At 31.9% G+C, this 19640-nt stretch overlaps 1 protein-coding gene across 3 annotated transcripts in view; it reads right to left on the reverse strand.

Moving 5' to 3' along the window:
- Positions 1-5606: 5606 nt before the first annotated feature.
- The window catches only part of LOC145319854 (MAP kinase-activating death domain protein-like), a 70033-nt gene continuing 55999 nt past the window's right edge, over positions 5607-19640 (reverse strand). For 2 of the 3 annotated variants that reach the window (XM_080162255.1, XM_080162256.1), the window contains one exon: positions 6310-7285. In XM_080162255.1, the coding sequence (XP_080018381.1) occupies positions 7025-7285 (261 nt within the window). In that variant the 3' untranslated portion in view covers positions 6310-7024. Of the gene's footprint in view, positions 7286-9560; positions 9633-19640 lie in introns of all 3 variants that reach the window. The other variant, XM_080162257.1, reaches the window with a different exon arrangement.

The following is a 19640-nucleotide window of genomic DNA, read 5'->3' on the forward strand; positions in this document are numbered from 1 at the left end:
TAATAAAGTCTAATAAGTAAAAAGTCCATACCAATAATATTAATCGGTATTTAACAAAAATATAAAACCTTATTTTCAACGTTTGTTTGTCTGTCTGCCTTGTTAAGCTTCACTTTATATCATAGACGTCCAAGGGGGGGGGGGGGGGTGATTAAAAAATGAGCTTGGGGGTGCCGTAGGCATTCCCAAAATTTTTATTTTCAAAATTTTACCCCCTCCCCCTAAATAAAAAAACTTGTACGCCCCTGCTTTATATAATGTCATTCTTGATGATATATCCATTTGATAATTTTAATGTAATCTATTGTGTCATTTGTTACTTGTGTGTCAAGACTTTATAATTGCATCGTAATATAAACAGCTTTCCACAGCTAGTTTAATAAAAAGTTTGGATTAATATATCCATTTTATAGTTTTTCAATGTTATGTATTGTTATTTGTAACTTAGTGTCAGAGTTGTTTATTATTGCATCGTATTATGAGCAGTTAATTAAAATTATAAAATTATTTCTTTTTTTACTGCCCCTGAGGGGCTAAAAACCCGGCTCAATTTTTTTAATACAATACGATACATTGATTTTAGGTTTATTTGATAATAAATATTAACAATTTTTTATATAAAAAATAATTTATTTTAATGGAAACAGCAATTTAAAATTAGTTTTAAAAAAATAGAATGTTATAGGACGTAACAAGGTGATGACAACCTCCATAAGTATAGCGAAGCCCATTAAACTATGTACAGGAATACGGAAAAGGAGATTTAAAGAGCGTTTGGTAAAACAAAAAAAGATTTATTGAAAAAAATCACGAAACCTTTATATATTTTTTTATAGTTATATAGTTATAGGTATATATTATGTTAAACTTTAAAAATCAGACCAAAAACACCAGATATAGAAAACTAAGTGAAAAATATGAAAGTAACCAAAAACCTGCTAAAAATCGGTCCGACCACCATGGTTTTATAGTTGATTAATTATGCTCCTTATTGATGGGAATGTTGACAAAAACTTTCAGCCATGTATCTGGGAGATAAAAAAAAATCACGTTTCCCCCTATGTGTCACTGACGGACAAACAGACTGACTTTTGGAATACTATATCAGCTTCGCTACTAAAAACTACATGGTAGAAAATGCTTTTATGTAACATTCACGTTTAATGTACACCTAACAATAAGCTCTTTATAATCAGCTCATACCAATAACGCAATTAATTCGGAAAAAAATCACGAAACCTATACGTGTTTTTCAGCTGTCGTTGGGGGGCAACACATCGTAAAATTGACGACCTCTCCATTTGCCCCCCAAATATTATTTTAGATTTAATTCCCTTGTTAGTTATAACTTATTCCTGCTTTATAATGCCTATAAAAAATGATGTCATACAATACAAATGACCAATGATAGGCCAATACACAGACAAGATTACCATTTGCAGGCCAGTATACACTTTAATTGACGAATGGTAGGCCGAGTATTATGTCATTTTTTATAGACACTGTAAAAAGCTTCACTTAACATAAATCTACATTCCACAGCATCTAAAGTTGCAGCTTGGTGCTTCATTTAGATAATAGACATAATAATTATCACAGAGTGTTACTGTTACATTTGTTCTATAACCATACAGTTCATCCATCATAGCCTCCATTGCAACCTCCTGAAAATGTTTTCATGGAAAAAAAACTTTGGGTATTGTCCCTTTTGTGGCAACGCCTCTTAAGGGGCGTTTCGGCGTATTTTCACAGTAGCTTTTCTCCTATCCTCTGCGGCGGTCTCTAACCCTGCAGGGCCAATTACCTAACCATGCGGGGCAATCATCTAACCTTACCTAAAAAAAACCTATCAAAAGCTACTTGATTCAGACAGTGTATTTAAGCTAAGAGAGATAAATAGTTATGTTTTTTTAGTTTAGTGAAAAAAATGGAAAATAAATAGAGCTCTGACATGTTAAGACAGCTACGGGGGAGAGGAAAAATGATGGATTTTAAAGGTTTCAGACGTATTCAAATGCAATTCCATAAATTTTAGGGGTGTCTAATTTGTTTGTGGGGGTTTGAGGGGGGGGGGGGGGGGGGTCATCTTTGGACATCCTGGTAAGAAAATTTTACATAAGTTAAAAATTATTATTATTATACTTTTCTTCTGTGAAAGGTTGCGTGATTTTCATATAAGCTAACATTGCAAAGGTTTCGTGTTTATTTTTAAATCATTTTAGAAGTAACAGGATGGCCATGTGTGGTATATAACTATTTTAAAGAAAGGTACCACCACCCTTCCGAGAGAAAGCGCCTCTAGATAAAGAATGCCCCCCCCCCCCCCCAACAAAAATTAAATTTTTATATTAATTTGAAACTAATTTTAAAAGTCGAGGTTCGACTAAACCCCCTCCCCTTTGCATAAGTTCCCCTAGAGGCCTCCAGGGTAGTAGATGCAATTAAATAAAAAAATCTTTGTTTCTTATATATTTATTTAATAATATATAATATTTTATATTATATAATTAAGAGCATATATACTTTATAGATAAACTCTTCATATATTTACTAAATATATAATAATTATAATTTATAATAGTTGATTGATTGATTGATATGATGATTAACATGTAATAAGTATTTCTAAACAAATATTATTTATTAGTTATTTCTAGCATAGTATGATAGACAGTTTTCCACAGAGAGTAAAATGTAAAATTATAGAATTGTTTACATTTTTGTTGGCTCCGAGAAGCCGAAGGCCCCGACCAACAAAACCTGAATCAATTCTATAACTTTAATATTATTTTTACTGAACAACTTTTTATAAATACAACGCTGTACATGGTTTTAATTATGGCACAGAACCTTTTTTTCTAACGGATATTAATCGGTTTCAAAGCCATACTGGAAATGAGATCAAGTGATGACTCATTGTCGAATTTACATATTTTATGTCGACATGTAATAGACATAATTATCATAAAAAATACTTTTAAAAACATATTTGGTTAGAAAAACTCTTAATAATGATATGATTTATATATAAATATGACTTTATAGTTATAATACAGATCAACTGAAAATTGATTTCCCATTTGTTCCCTAATTTCCGAAGTTGTACGACAGATAACACAACTATAAAAACTATTTTCAGCTGCATCATCATTAATTTAAAATAAATAATAAGACGACTTATTATACAATATACATTCAAAATTTTAATTATTCAAAATTTGAAATTTTTTGGAAGCTTTTTCAGCTGGTTTTAAATATTGATATAGGATGAAGGTGATACGTACAAAATCGGAAACTAAAATTATTAAACTAAATTATTTATATTAAACATAAACCATAATACATAATGATATAATTCACTCCAGGCTTCTAAACAAGCAAAGTTAATTCATAGTTATATTGTTTAAAAAGAAAATCATAAACCCATTGTATTTTAAATAGGGTTGGGCTGGATATCCGGTCGTTTTCAATATCCAGCCGGATACTGGATATTAAAACTATCCGGTTACATGATATCCGGCTGATTTCTGACGCTGGATATCCGGTTATCCGGTAAATTGCCGGAAATCGAACGCTGGCCAGATTTCCGGCCCAACCCTAATTTTAAATAACCAGAGAGGGATGGGACATTGAACCGTTTAATTGGTACCCAAAGTTTTATCAACAAACACTATATGCTTTTTTGTTGCATCTTGATTGGTTGGTTTAAACTAGGGTTGGGCCGGATATCTGGCCAAGGTTCAATCCGGCCGGATAACCTGCTATCCGGCGTCAAAAATCAGCCAAATATAATGTAACCGGATAGTTTTAATTTCCGGCCGGATAACCAGCCAGACCGGATATCCGGCCCAACCCTAGTTTAAACTTGTCTTAACTACAAAACTTATAAGTTTAATTATCAAACTTTATCTGCGCAGAAGCATAGTGTGTGTAATTATTTCATTTTTTCAGTATGGCTTCGAAACCGATTAATATCCGCTGGATTAGAACCAGTTCTCAGCCGTACTGAAAAACCATGTATAACATCGTATTACAGAATTTTTTTGTAAATATTAAAATAAATTCATAAAATTAATATTAGTTTTGAGGTTTTAATCTTAGTTTTTTTCATTTTAATTAAAGCGAAAGCTGTCTATAATACGATACGATAAATATATGTTATCGAATCATATTATACAATTACAGAGCTTTCCGCGGATTTTAAAATGAAAAAGATTCGTTCCAGTTTTTTTAGACCCAAGGGTCCACAAAACTAATATCAATTCCATGATTATTTATATTTTACTTTTCGTGGAAAATTGTCTATAATACGATACTAAACCTGATTTTTAAGTAAGACTCTTAACTGCAGTTCTAATCCAACTGAAATCAACCGGATCAGAAGCTATACTGAAATATTAACTTCTAGCAGTTGCGCCCCTTAGCATCCAGAAGCTCAATATTCTAGGGGACATGGAAGGGCAGAAAAATAGCATAAAACCATACTCAGACTTTTTTTCATAAAAATAAAATAGCATAAAACCATCCCAGGACCAATAAGAAGCTTTACTGTAAAGGAGGATTCAGCGATTAGCGAGATCCTTCGCTACAGACAAAAAAAGCTTACTATGGATAATATTATAAAAAAACTGACTATGCAAAGCTCCTCTATAAGCCACAACTGGTTCACAGAATCATAACAAAATTTAACAAGAAAGCAATAAAAATTTACAAATAGCAAAAAATATGATAAAACACTGCATAAATTTTTAACAAAAAGCCTTTAATAAAGTACAATTTCAAAATACATATAAATCATAAAAGATTTAAAAAGCAAATTAAAGTCCATTGAACTAGCCCTGTATATTTAAATCTGCAATCAACTAGTAAGTGCCAGCGATCAGAGAGAGAGAGAGAGATAGATGTACATTGTACACCAATTTGTATGCCATTGTTCTATCTCTTTAGATCCCAGTTTGTACCCGCGATACAAAAGTAAACTTGTTTCTTTTACTTGTAAAAAAAAGTTTTCAGATTTAATTTCTATTTGAAAGTTGAACCCAATATTATCTTAAACTTCTTTTGCTAGCAGTTTCCAGTAAAAAATATAATGAACCACCTTTGACCCCCTCATAAAATGTTTGTGGGGGGGGGGGGGACATAACCCTTAACCTCCTAATTTAAAACATGTAAATAAGAGGTGGTATTCCTATCAAATATCAAACATTGATGTTTTTTTAGTATTAAATTAGGTAAGGTTGGTTGAGGGGTAGTTCCGCAGGTATTAATGGTCTCAGTAGTGGCTTAGCTTTATGAAAACAGGGTATTATGGATTTCGATGACTGGGAGGTTGTTATTTTGAGTCTCCCTAATTTTGAGTGTCTTTGACTATAAGCAAATAATTTAGAAAAAGCTTTTTTGAGGGGGTGTAAAACGGTCCTATAACAATTAGTGGGATTATACCATTTTTATTTAAAATCTTAATTTTTTCAAAATATCTGATATATTTATAGGAAGCTAGTAGTGGCTGACTCAGATTATGACGTCGAAAAATAATTAACCAATAAGAGGCTAGTATACACTGTAATTCACCAATGGTAAAATTTATAGTGGCCTCTCATTGGTTAATTCATAATTTGAGACAGCCACTTTTACTAGCTTGATATTTAGAATAGATTCAACAATTTCTAATTACTATTTTCCATGGGGGGAAGGTACAATGGACTGTTAGTTAATACTGGTAACCAAACATGCTATCTCATTGGTAGGCCTAAAAACTTTCGATTATTTAAAAATTGTAAAAATATTTAAATGTACTATTTTGTTCCTCTATATTTTCTTGAAACTTTTCTTTCTTCAGAAAACAATCAAATTTAAAATGTTTTATTGGTTTAAAAGAAACTACATAATTTAAGTTTTTAAAAATTAAAGATTTAAGGGTAAATAAAAACATAATATAATACATAAATAGCTAGATTTCAAATAAGCTTCATTTAAGGACATTAAAAATACAATTTAAAGTACGAGAGTTTGCTTTTAAAATATACAAAATAAATATTAAATACATTTTTTTCAGAATACAATATTTCGATCAGAAATGATAGAAAAATAAATATTTTTTTAGAAATAACATTCGATTCTTAGATTTTCAATATTTTAAAATAAACATCATATAAATTGCTAGATTTTTTTATACTAGCGGCTTCGCCCCTAGCCTCTAGGCACTAGGGGCTTTGCCCCAAGAGGTTTTATCAAACTAAATTTTCGTGTTTTAGATTTCAAAGAAAATTTAAAAAAAAATTATTTCTTGGGGGGATGGGGTAATTTTCCTTTTTTTTGGGGGGGGGGGGTAGGGGTGTCCCACCCCCCAAGAAAATAGATATAAACCTTCCCAGGACCTATGAGAAGCTACCCTGTAAAGGAGAACCCGATCGGTTCAGCGGTTAGCGAGATCCTTCGCTACAAACAAACAGACAGACAGACATCGTTCTACTTTGTATTATAGATAGAAAAAACCTGTTTTAAACAAAGCTTAAATACTGACCCTTGTATAATAGTCTACTATTGACAGGAATACCAAGGGATAAGACAATGGATGATAAATTGTTGCACGTCCCTAATAATGATAAACAAAATTATCTTTTTTGTAAACAACAAAATTTGAGTACCAGTATACTTTTTAGTCCAATATCCCCTCCCTCCCTGTAGACTATTTATTTATTTTTCTTTTAAATTTTCCCTTGAAAAAATTTTGTTAAATCATATTGTGTAATTGATTCGAAAGAAATATGGGACAATAGGTTGTTTATTACAGTAGTCCCCAAAGTTTTATGATAACATTTTCTTATTCGATGGCTTAATAAATTTGGAACTTTTAGTAAATTTTGATTGGTTGATTCATTAAGTTGAGTGTTCAAATGTTTCAACGACTGATTTTAATCAACAGAAGGGGTAATTTTGCGTATGATCATTGGGGATGTACATTAATATATCGGCCATTGTCTTATCCCTTTAGGTCCCTGAATTGATTTACACTTCAAGATTTTCACTTTCTTAAAACTTCAGTTGAACTATGACTTTGCGGCGACACCACAGCTGATCTAGATCCGCCGGCATTCATTTGCCCGCCGCTGCCGCCGTTGGCCGCCAACGTTGCGGTAGAGCCGTCGCCGATAGGAGCGCTGCGTTTCTTTGTTCTGTTTCGACTGGTGGCCGTACCAGCGCCAGTGGCAGCTGGTTTCTTGCGGTTCTGGCCGGCAGCTACATAGGAGAAGACACACAAAACTGCATAACAAATCTGATCCGCCTAAAATATGAAATAAAGGTTTAAAAAGTAATTTTCGTTGTTTGAAATCTATATAAAAAAAGGTTGTTTTATAAAAACGAATAAGATACTGAAGAAAAAAAGATAAGTTACTAGGATAAAAAATCAATGATTTTAATCAATTCAAATAATTGGTTTTAGAAAGGACATCCAACTAGAGAGGGGAGGGGATAAAAGGGGTGTTTACCTATGATAAAACTCTACACCCCACCTTAAAAAAAATATTTAGGGGAGTATTTAATCCCCAATTTAAATTTTACCCCATAAGTATTTTTTTGTAAAAGGTGCAATGGTAAATTTTGTATACCCCCTAAAGTCTAATAATCTCCTTTTATATCAATTTGTAACCCCCCCCCTTTCTGCCTACCAAATTAGAAAGCTTGGACGTCCTCATTTATGAAATCCGATCCTCTAAACATTAAAATCAAGCCAAAAAACCCTGATTTAAATTGAAAAAAATCGTATAAAATTATGAAGAATTAAAATATTCAAATAAAGGGAAAGCCATGATAAAAAAAATATTATTAGGAAAAAGACTAAATGTCAAATAACATAAAGAAGAATTAGATTTTAAAAGAAATTTACATAAATTCTCAATAAAACTTATTTCTTTATATAATTTTTATACACTATCCTTCCGTCCAAGTTATAGAGTTTGTCTAATATACTAATAGCGGCTACGCCCCTAGAGGCCTCTAGGGTCCCTTTAGGCTGGGTGGGGGGGGCCCACCCACTTTTAATTGCAGAATAAAAAGATATGTTTTTTTTAAATGTTATTTGGGGAGAGTTATTTTTTCTGTGGGCGATTTCTCTTGGGATGGTGGTTGTACACTCCCCCATATTAGTTCTAAAATTCCAAGGACCCATGAGAAGCTACCATGTAAAGGAGAACCAAATCGGTTCAGTGGTTAGCAAGATCCTTTTTAAAAAAGATATTTAAACGGATTTTTAGATTACAAACATAATTTTAAAAATTTTAAAACAAATGTGGTCTAGGGTAAAATTTATTATTTAATTTTGCTTCAGAAGGATTTCTAGTTTAATGACTGTAAAGCTACTTTTTAATTCTTTTTGTCTGTCTGTCCGTCAGTCAAAGTCCGTAACCCTATGTCAATATGAATTTCTCGGCTTTTGTTTAAGATAGACGGCTATTTTTTTGTGATTCTTTACCAAAGAGTATCTAGTTCAAAAATCATTCGATCTGCCGGTCTGTCATGTCATGCTACTTCGCTAATTAAAGATATTGTCATCCTTGTTTTAAATAACAGTTTGAACTATCTTAATTAAACTATCATACAGAATGATTATTTAAAAAAGAGCGTCATTTTTCTCGCAATAATCCGTAAAATTAAGTGCTAGCTTCCAGTCAAATGCGCTTATTAGGTCAGACGGCACTCATAGTTTAATTAATCGCATAATTAAGAACAGCTTGACCAAATAAGCGCATTTGACTGGAAGCTTGTATCCAATTTTACGGAATATTGTGAAAAAAATGACGGTCTTAATATATTTCTTATTAAAATGAACATTTAATATTTCATGCAAAATTTATATCATGCTTAATTTTTCTACAAAGGATTAAATTGAACTAAAATTTAATACATTAGTAAATTTATAAAAAAAAATCTACTATTAAATATTAAAAATTTCAATTAAATTATAAAAGCAAAACTATTTACAGCATTCCCTAACTAAAGCAAGAAAAGACTATCGCAAAAATTGAAATCTATATTTTGTATGATATTATAAGCTATTTCATGAAAATTAAAAAAAATAACGATTTAAAGTGTCTGATGGGAACAGATAACCCCCTTTATTTGAAATATTTGGCGGGGGGGGGGGGGGTAGTTTTTCCCAAGACTACCAACCAATAATTCATGTAATAAAGTAACAGGATGTCTTTCTGTCTGTTTGTCTGTGTGTACCGAAGGATCTCGCTAACCGCGAACCGATCGGGTTCTCCTTAATAGGGTATCTTATCATAGGTAGGTCCGGTAAGGTTTATGACTTTTTTGGGGGAGGATACCACCACCCTCCCAAGAGAAATCGCCCCTAGAAATTTTTTTTTTTTACTTTTTCTTTTAAAATCTGAAATAATAGATTGGGTTATCAAATTCAAAGGGGCGTATCCGCTAGTTTATAATATAGTACTAAAAAACTAACGAAAACCTCCCCCCCCCCCTCGCATTATTGTTGACTGAAACAGCTTATAAATCCACAAAATGTTTGAAAAGTAGAGCAGCTACAATATAATTACTTTATGATACTAGTATCTGAGCGCCAATAGTACAGAAATGACACGATGCAGGCTAATAGCAATTTGGATGGCCTAAAAAAGCAGAGACATTTTAGTTTTTCCATTTTATAGTGGCAGGGTTCGTCATCTTACATTGCTTGGTGAACTTTTGATAAAAAAAAAAGGAATTTACGTACATAACTGGCGCAGCAAAAAACAAGCTAACAATACTTCAAATATACTTCAACTTATACATTTATATAAAAAAAAATGGTAATGTCGGTTTCGTGGCATCGCCTCTAAAGGGGCGTTAAGTGATATTTTCACAGTAGCTTTTCTCCTTTTTCTAGCCACTGAGGGGGGCTTTAACCCTGCGGGGCAATCATTAACATATACCTAACCTAAACTAACCTAACAAAAGCTACTGTGAAAATACGACTAAACGCCCCTAATGAGTCGATGTTACGAATTGTCAATATTAACGAAATATGACACCTAGCTGTATTAGAACTATATTTCAGAAATTATTATTTTATTACCAAAATTTATAAAAAAAACTTGAAGAAATGTAGACATTTTCTTGACGGTTGACAACTGTCAGACGCTTGGTTGAACATACAGTTTATCAAAATTAGAGTAGCTACGCTTTTAATATTTGGTGTTTTTACTTGAAGTGTCTGTTTTGCACATGTGTTTTTTCTTATGCCTTAACCGGCGAACGGTCCTTACCCTGTTGGGCCTATTCATTCAATGTCCCAACCATGCGGGGCTACCCATTACCCAGTATAACCTAACCTAACCGAATCTAAAGTGGTATCGGTACTCAACAAGGTACTTTCAGTGAAAACTCGTAATATTTATATAGCTGCTGAAAATGGATTTGACGATCCCTGTAGTATTTATTAGACTCATATCATATCATATGTTTTTATGTATTTTTGTCTAATTTGTATTTTTTTAGGCTGTTCTTTTAATTTTTTCTACCCAATACGAGTTTTAAATAGCTGTTCTAAAAAATAAATTAAATCTTTTAAGGCATACTTAAGAAGTACCAAGGCTAAAGGAGATACTTTTTTGGGATCGAAAGGGATAAGACAATGGCCGATATAAAAATGATGTAAAACCCCAATGATGATACTCAAAATTCCCCTTCTGTAGTTAAAACGTTTGGACACTTAACTTGTTAAACCAACCTATCAAAAAGCAATAAAAGTACTTAAGATTAAACATTTTTAAAGTTTGTTGTTCAGTGTCAGCCAAATGTCCCCTCCCCCCCCCCCTGGGATATTTGACTGCAAAATACACTGTTCCCCAAAACTTTATTGCTGGAATAAACCTATGGGTACTTTTATTGTATTATTCAAACAAGCTGTGTACAATAAGATATATAAGTTTTTAAGTTTTTATAAAGAATTTTAATGTTTGAGGTAGATTTGAAATCTGAATCAAATACAATTTAAGTTAATCAATTTTGACATCGGTGATAGGTGGATTGAAAACTACCAGCGCTCTAATTGGTTGAATGATGTACGACACTTAAGCTTCTCCAATCAAAGCGCAGATAGTTTTAAATCTACCAATCACAGATGTCAAAATTAATTAACTCAAATTGTATTTCCGCTTTTAGATAAAGAATTATACAAAAAAACAAATTTTATAAAAAATCCTTAAAATTTGAGGCAGATTTCAAATAATTTCAATAAATATTGGGAATAAACTTTAATTCATCGTCCATTGTCTTATCCCTCAAGATTCCAGATAATTATTGAGAATTTTAATGACCTATTTTATTAGATTTTAGGACAGCTTTTTGATTTAATATCATAATTTAGGGTTTGGCCGGATATCGGATATTGAAAATATTCGGATACCAGATGTCTGGCTGATTTTTAAGGGCGTATATCAGGTTATCCGGCCGGATATCCGGTAATTAGCCGGAAATTGAAAATTAGCCAGATATCCGGGTGGAACTGAATATCCGGCCAAAAAAGATTCCGGCCAAACCCTATTATAATTGTGTGTGCGATGTGATAATTAGGGCAAAACATTACGTCAGGTGCTCTCTAAATATTACAGGTTAACTGTACTACGTGTGGCTTTGCCCCGAGCCTATAGGGGATTCGCTACTTGAGGTTTAAGGGTTTATTCAATCCAACCTTCAAATTCAGGGGATATTTCTCTTAGGAGAATTGACCTATCCTACCCCCACAATAGATGAAAACTTTACCAGGATCAATACATAGCTTTCCCGAAGAGTAGAATCAAAGTAGCCAGGCGGTTAGCAAGATCATTTGTAACAAAGTAACAAATAAACATTCAAACTTTTTTTATATTTAAGATACAAATATTTCTTTAAACTGTTTTTTTAGTTGTATATGATTTTCTTTTTCATGTGCGAGGTGATGCTGTACGTATTGGTGCAAAAAATGGGGACAAATTTCAAATTGTTTTGGCGTGTGACGTCATACCCCCATCTCTTTTTTAGGGGGGTTCTTTCTTCCTTCCCTTATCTTTCCCCTCACTTGTGACGTAAATAAACAGCCCCGTCAAATCAATTTAAAAATTGTCCCCATTTTTTGCACCAATACGTACAACATCGTGCGGGGTCAATTGCTTAATCCTGCGGGGCAATCACTTAACCTACCTATGAATAGCTACTGTGAAAATACGACGGAAGGCCCATTAAGAGGCGTTGCCATGGACTATACCCGAGCTTTTTTATTGTTTGATTCCTAATTAGAAGTGTCCAAACCTCGCCACCAATAATTTAGAGTAAAAGTATATCATAGAGTACCTTTGCTACTTTTAAGTTTGAATTTGAAGGGGACAGATCAATCATCAATGTTTATTTAAAACAAATTTTAACTTAGAAAGATTGATGTATCTTTCATTTTCTTATCCCTTTAAATCACAGGGCTTACAACAGTTTACATTAAAGTGCAGTCAGTTGAATTTGAATTTCCGAATGTGTACACAGTTTCCTCGGTGTTTCCTCATCCTAGCTTAATATTTACTACTAGCTAAAAAAGCTTTAAACTACCAAGTTGGGATTTTTTTTAGCTAGTAGTAAATATTGATTTAGGATGAGGAAACACCGAGAAAACCGAGTACATATTCGGCAATTCAAATTCAACTGACCAAAAGTGCTGTGTATGTGAGGAAACAATTCTACATTGGTGCTATGATGACCAGTAATAATATGCTGTTTCTCCCGGTAGTACGCGGTCATGCGTCATGTTGGAAGGGTGACGCAAATTACATTTCTCAGATTTCGCGATTTGAGAATTAAACTTATCTTTATAGCAAATTAAATAATCTTGCAAGCATCGCGTTTATCTTATAGAAAAAAATAGTAAATCAAATAGCGAAAACTGATATCTGAAATTTGCGTCACCCTTCCAATATGACGCATGACCGAGTCCGACCGCGAAAAACGGCATTTTATTACTAGTCATCGGTACTATAGTCAGATAGAGAGAGAGGGGTAGAGGACAATGGACTAGAAAAGATTCTTACCCCCAGAATATATAAAAAAAAAGGTTAGAAAGGTAAAATAAGTTTCTCCCAATAGTTTTAATATTTTAAAGAATGGGGCATTCATTCCTAAACAAAAAACTGGATAGGCATATCATTCTCATTTAAACAAAAACTCATTTTTATGCTAAAATGTGGTTTAATTTTTAGTTTAAATTTTCATTTTTCTCCCTAAGGTAATTATGCTTTCTTTTAGTAATTAATAAAAATTCTAAAATCTTCCAAAAAAATTGAAAATCTTCAAAAAAAATTCAAAAATCTTCTAAAAATATTTTCTCAGATTTTCATATAAATATGACTGTATAGACATGGGAACTTCAGTCGTGCGAGGCTTGTGGTGCAGAACTGAGCTTCTGTTCACCGGATGCCATCGAGGCTTGTGGTGCAAAACTGAGATTCTGTTCACCTGTTGCCATGCTCGGGGAAAAAAATGACTACCTCAGGGGAAAAAAAGACTACCTCAGGGAAAAAAATGACTACCTCAGGGAAATAAATGACTAACTCAGGGAAAAAAATGACTACCTCAGGGAAATAAATGACTACCTCAGGGAAAAAAATGACTACCTCAGGGAAATAAATGACTACCTCAGGAAAATAAATAACTACCTCAGGGAGAAAAGAAGAATATTTACATCCACTATTTAAGGGGTTGTTTATGTGAGAATGAATTTTTCTTTTGGGATGCAGGGGGAACCATATTCTCTTGTCCATTGTCCCATCTCTTAATCTCTGAGATGGGTTCTTAAAAAAGAATGCCGCGTTTTTTCGACATTTTTCAGACATTGATTGATTGAACGAAGACGATATCGTTATACAGAGTATACAACTTAGGAATTCAAAATTTTAAAATTATTATTTTAGCCATTTGTAAAGGTCTAATACAGCTCTAAAAAGATGCATTAATTCATATGCAGCAAAAATAGATTGAAGATAATTTGTTTTTCTTCTATGAAGGCCGTACCAACAAAAGCGAGTTATACAATGGCTAAATAATAATTTTAAAATTTTGAATTCTTAAGTTGTATACTCTGTCTAACGATATCGTCTTCGTTCAATCTATCAATGTCGAAAAAATGTCGAAAAAACGCGGCATTCTTTTTTAAGAAACCATCTCTGGGTATTACATATGACATAAAACAGTCAGATACACAATTGAATTACTGTGTAATGGTAAGCTAATGTTTTAGAGTTATTAATTCTTCAAAATAAATATTAATGAATTAAGAATCTTGATTCAAAATTTAATAGATATATTTTGGTGTAATACCACTAAAAATAGCACTGTACAATAGTTCATTTATGTATCTAACTATAAGTACATATATTGTACAATAGTTCATATAAATATTATCGCTTAATTTAAATCTCTGAAAAATATTCCCCAAAACTCGTCCATTTTAATAAACATAGTACATCACAATAAAACACAATTAATAAGGTTTTTAACAGTTAGGGAGTTGAATCCATTTTTATAAAAGCAGAAACATAATCTATGATTATGGTTTTGACCCTGTAAAACTGTAATCTACCCTTCCACTTTCCCCTCTCTTGGTGAAGATATCTTCAACGCCGATACGATTTTTGAAATGTAAGATTCTACTTTTAATAGAGGCGAAACTGAAATCATACATTCATGTTTACATATCAGCGTATTCATAAACATTGATTTCCTTATTTATATCGACATAATAGTAATGTATCATTCTACTTTCAATAGAGACAAAACTGGAATGATACATTCAAGATAACATATTATATATTTAAATCGACATAGTAGAAATGGTACATATTAAATAGTTTTTTTTATATTTTTATTAGTTTAAAGTTTTTAAGAAAAAAAGGACCTAAAAATAAAGGTTGCTAACACTTAACAATCAGGCCCATTTCCGAACCTTAATCGTTCAATGCTCCCCCCCCCTCCACATATCATCTCAGCTCCTATTAGAGTTAGATGGCAAAAAATTGTGCATGTTCCCTGTTAAATAATAAATTTCCGACTTTAAGTGAGACAAAGTCATTTTTCCTTTACTTCACCCTTTCATTTAACAACTTTATTTTTTAAGGTTAATTAAAATGTTAAATGAATGTAATTTCCTTATTTTTGAAGCTAGAACAATTTTTTCAGAAAATGTTTATCTTAAAGTAAATTTTGTATTAGAAATCTCAAAACATAAATTTTCTTATTCGTTGGCTTAACAACTTTGGGGACTTTTACTGAATTTTGATTGGTTGGTTTAACCACTACTATCTATAATACAAAGTAAAACGATGTCTTTCTGTCTGTCTGTCCGACCATTCGTCTGTCCCTTAAGATCTCGGTAACAACTGAACCGATCCGATTCTACTCTTCAGGGTTGTGGTTTTAAGCTATTTTCTTGGGGGGGTGGGACAACCCCAACCCCCCTAAAAATGAAAATCCCCCCCCCAAAAAAAAATTATGGTGATGCCCAGAAATTATGGGCGCAGCACCAGAATTTTTATTTTTAAAAAAATTTTTTAAATTTTTTTTTAAAAATTACCACATGGGGCAAAGCTCCTCGAGGCTAGGGGCAAAGCCGCTAGTACTTAATAACATAACCATTCAAAATCCAATAAAAGTCCCCAAAGTTGTTAAGCCAGCCAATAAGAAAACGTTATCGTAAAACTTTGGGGACTAGTGTAATAAACAGTCCATTGTCCACCTCTCTCTCTGCTAGTTCCCAAAGTTTTACAATAACGTTTTCATTTTTGTTTGCTTAACATCTTTCGGGACTTTTACTAAATTCTAATTGGTTAGTTTATTCAGTATAGTGTCAAAACTTTTCAACCACTGATAGCAAATTACAGTAGGGGTATTTTTGGGAATGTACATCCATTTATCAGCTATTGTCTTAAACCCATTAGATCCCTGGTGGCGATAAACTTGAATTAAAGTACCTAGAGGTTTTGAACCAGCTAAAAAGGTAATTTCAGTCCAATGTTCCCTACCTCCCTGGGTACAATAAAAGTTGTCTACAGAGAGGGAAAAATAGACGAAAAATTAAATAAATTCTGTCTATAATAACATGAGAAAACAGAATGAGAAGGACAGTAGCACCCTGTAATCGTTATCAGAAAGTCCTGAATGTTCATTTAAAACATTTGACAAAGCTTTTTATATTAAGAGTTATAACAATATAAATTTATAAGATACATACAAAATGTTATTGCTTTTAAGCGACGTTTTCTACAAAAAGGGTTGGTAGAAGTCTAATGTATGTCTAAAAAAATAACTCTTATGGTTTGCAGGTTTCTATAACTATGTCTTTTTAATATGTTAACTTCACTCTCAGCAAAATAAGGGAGGGTTCAAATTTCAGTAGTACCCAAAGGTTTATAAACATTTGTTGGATTTATAAATTTGTTTACTTTTATTTAATCTTAATTGGTTGATGAAAACTGGCATTGTCAAAACTAAACAGCCAAGATTAGTTGTTTATTGCATCTGTTTTTCCAGTTTTGTTAGTCCCTAAGGGGCGAAGGTCCAGTCTAACAAAACTGGTGTTCATATTACAACTTTTTACTTTACAATTTGTAGAAAAATGTCTATAATACATTACAATACATGGTTTCAAGTATGGATTAGACGGGTCTGATCCAGCGGATATTAATTGGTTTCGTAGCCATACTGTAAAATCAAAAAAAATCATGGACAGAATGACGGACAGGTAGAAAAGTGAATTTTAGAGTACAATCGCATTTTATTCTTTCTTAGTTAGTATATTTGTATCCAGAGAGGAAGGAGACAATTGACTGCTTATTACAATAGTACTCAAAGTTTTACAATAACGTTTTCTTATTCATTGGCTTTGATTGGTTGATTAAATTGTATTTATAAACGTTGGAACCACTAATTTTTATCTACAGAAGGGGTCATTTAGTGCGTCATCATTATGGATGTGCATTAATCTATCGGCCATTGTCTTATCTCTTTAGAACCCTGATATGTTTCATAATTTTATTTGTTAGCTTTGCTTAAGTGAAAGCTTTTCATTACATTAAGTTTTCACTGTGGGCTAGAATTAAATCAAGACAAAAGTAAGTGCCGAGCCCTGTGACCTATGCATGTTGAAAATAGACATAAAACCATGATGATTTCAGGTAAAACCAAAATATTTCAGCGGGGGCTTTTTGAGAAAATTAGATTTGAAAATTTCAAGTTCAATTTTCACCCCCTAGGAGTTGCCGCATAATCATGACAAGAAAAGCAAATATTATTTATTCTAAATTTTGAACAACTTTGCTTTTATAAAGTTCTTCATAAAACCACTCCTAAAGGGAGTTAATAAATGGCCATTTTTATCACTTGCTTTGCAAAGGTCACGAAAATTCAGCCTAAAATAAATCATATATAGAGAGGTTTTAAGAAGAACTTCATAAAAGCAAAGTTGTTCAAAATTTAAAATAAATAATATTTGCTTTTCTTGACATGATTATGCGGCAACTCCTAGGGGGTGAAAATTGAACTTGAAGTTTTAAAATCTAATTTTCTCAAAAATTTTTCTCATCTTAATATCAAATCTTAACATTATCTCATTCATAATATCTCACAGATAGAGCAAAACGCGCTTTTGTTTGCTTAAAAAACGGCTTTTTCCGACAATTTTTATAAGGTACGGGAAAGGAAGAAATTTTCCGTATTATATAAAATGTGCATTAAATTGCTTTTTTCTCCCATTATAGCTAAAATTAAACTTTTTCACATAGTTCTAGATTTTTCCTAACAGTTAAGATGACTTTTAACATAATCCTTGCTTTAATCCAATGTATAGTTACTTAGAAATTGATAAAATAAGCAATATTTTTTTATTGAAAACCAAATACAATAACAAAGCCAGAAACAGGTTTTTTATTAGTATCCAATTAACTTTAAATGGCCCATCTCTCGCCCACCTTTAATTACAAATTTGTAAATAATAAAGATGCAATATTTCTTTATAAACAGTCTGACAAAAGTGTAAACTAATTCTCCAAAGTGGGTTATTTATTGTTCAACACAATAAAAAAGGATATTATTATTTTATATAACCTATGAGATTCAACCCTTTGTAGACAGTGAGGTATTTTTTTTGTCAATAATACCAATTTAAAATATGTCTTTATTACCTAATTACTACGTTATAAAAAAACGAATTGGCAATTTTATAGCATAAAATAAATCCTTAACAGTAAGTAAATTGTTTCAACTATATATGACAAGTTAAATATCCCTACAAACATTATAAGAAACAAAAACGTTCAGATTTTCCCTGTTTTTTCCTTTTTCCTTCTCAAAATACCATAAAATCAAGGCATTATTTCTGGTTATTTTTGTGAATAGGACAATTTTGGTTGATCAGTGTAGTGAAATGTGCTTAGTAAATGTTAAGATTTGATAATCAGAAGAGAAATTTTTACGTTCACACTCCCTTTAACCTATCCTCCCTTGCCCCATCCAGATATACAGTGGCAAGGGTAATAGTAGGGGGGGATTGAGTGTAAAGGGGGAGGCAGAAAAGATAATAAAAAAAAATCTCCATGTTCCTTTCAATGACAGAAAAAAACATAGAAGCAAATTTGTTTGTTATTAAATTAATGAAAATTTTGTGAGTTTAATTTTGTAGGAAGCCTGCAAGACTGTCACAAGTAGACCCAGTACAAAAAATTTGAAGCCTCAAGCTTCAAAAAGAAAAAAGTTATAGACATTTCAAAATATTATTTTAAGTTCAATGAAAATTTTGAAAGTTTTTTATTGCTTATAATAAAATTTTCATTATTAAAATACGTCGCCTAAAAAATTATAAGCTTATTTTTGGCAGAAAATTAGGATGCCAGTAACTGATAACATTTTTACAATAAAAACACTTTTTTTTATAGTCAAAATCATTAAAAAACATTCAGTTTAATTTGCATTTTATTGAGAGTAATGTAGTGTGAGAATGCCAGCCTTTAGGATTTCTAGCCAATCAGAAGTCTGAGTCCATGCTAAGTCCGCTGAACAACCAATCACAGCTGAGTATCTGTATTACTTGCATTAGTTTTATTTTTTCCCGCTATGATTTTATGCTTTCAAACGCAATTTAAACATAATTTTTTAAAAGACATTTTGACTATAAAAAAGGGTATTTTTATTGTAAAAATATTATCAGTTACTGGCAGTCTAAGTTTTTGACAAAGATAAGCTATTAATTTTGCTTCCAGATGACGTATTTTAATAATTAAAATTTTATTATTAGCAATGAAAAACTTTCAAAATTTTCATTGTACTAAAATAATCATTTTGAAATTTCTTTAACTTTTTTGTTTTTGAAGCTAGAGGCTTCAAATTTTTTGTATTGGGTCTACTTATGGCAGGCTTTCAGCAGTTAAAGAGAGGTATTTCTTGCAGGGTTCCTTTAATAGTTGGTCTTCCATTTATTAATGAATTTAATTCAAAAATTCTCATTGAAACAGATTAATTACAATTTGTTACTTAGCAGTTTATTAGAAATATATAGAAAATTATAGAAATATCTATCCTACAGTCAAGAATCAGATAACCTGTAGAGTCATATATTAGCACAATTGAAA

This window comes from Acartia tonsa, chromosome 5, assembly GCF_053477335.1.
Source record: "Acartia tonsa isolate MP-2025a chromosome 5, ASM5347733v1, whole genome shotgun sequence".
NCBI lineage: Eukaryota > Metazoa > Arthropoda > Copepoda > Calanoida > Acartiidae > Acartia > Acartia tonsa.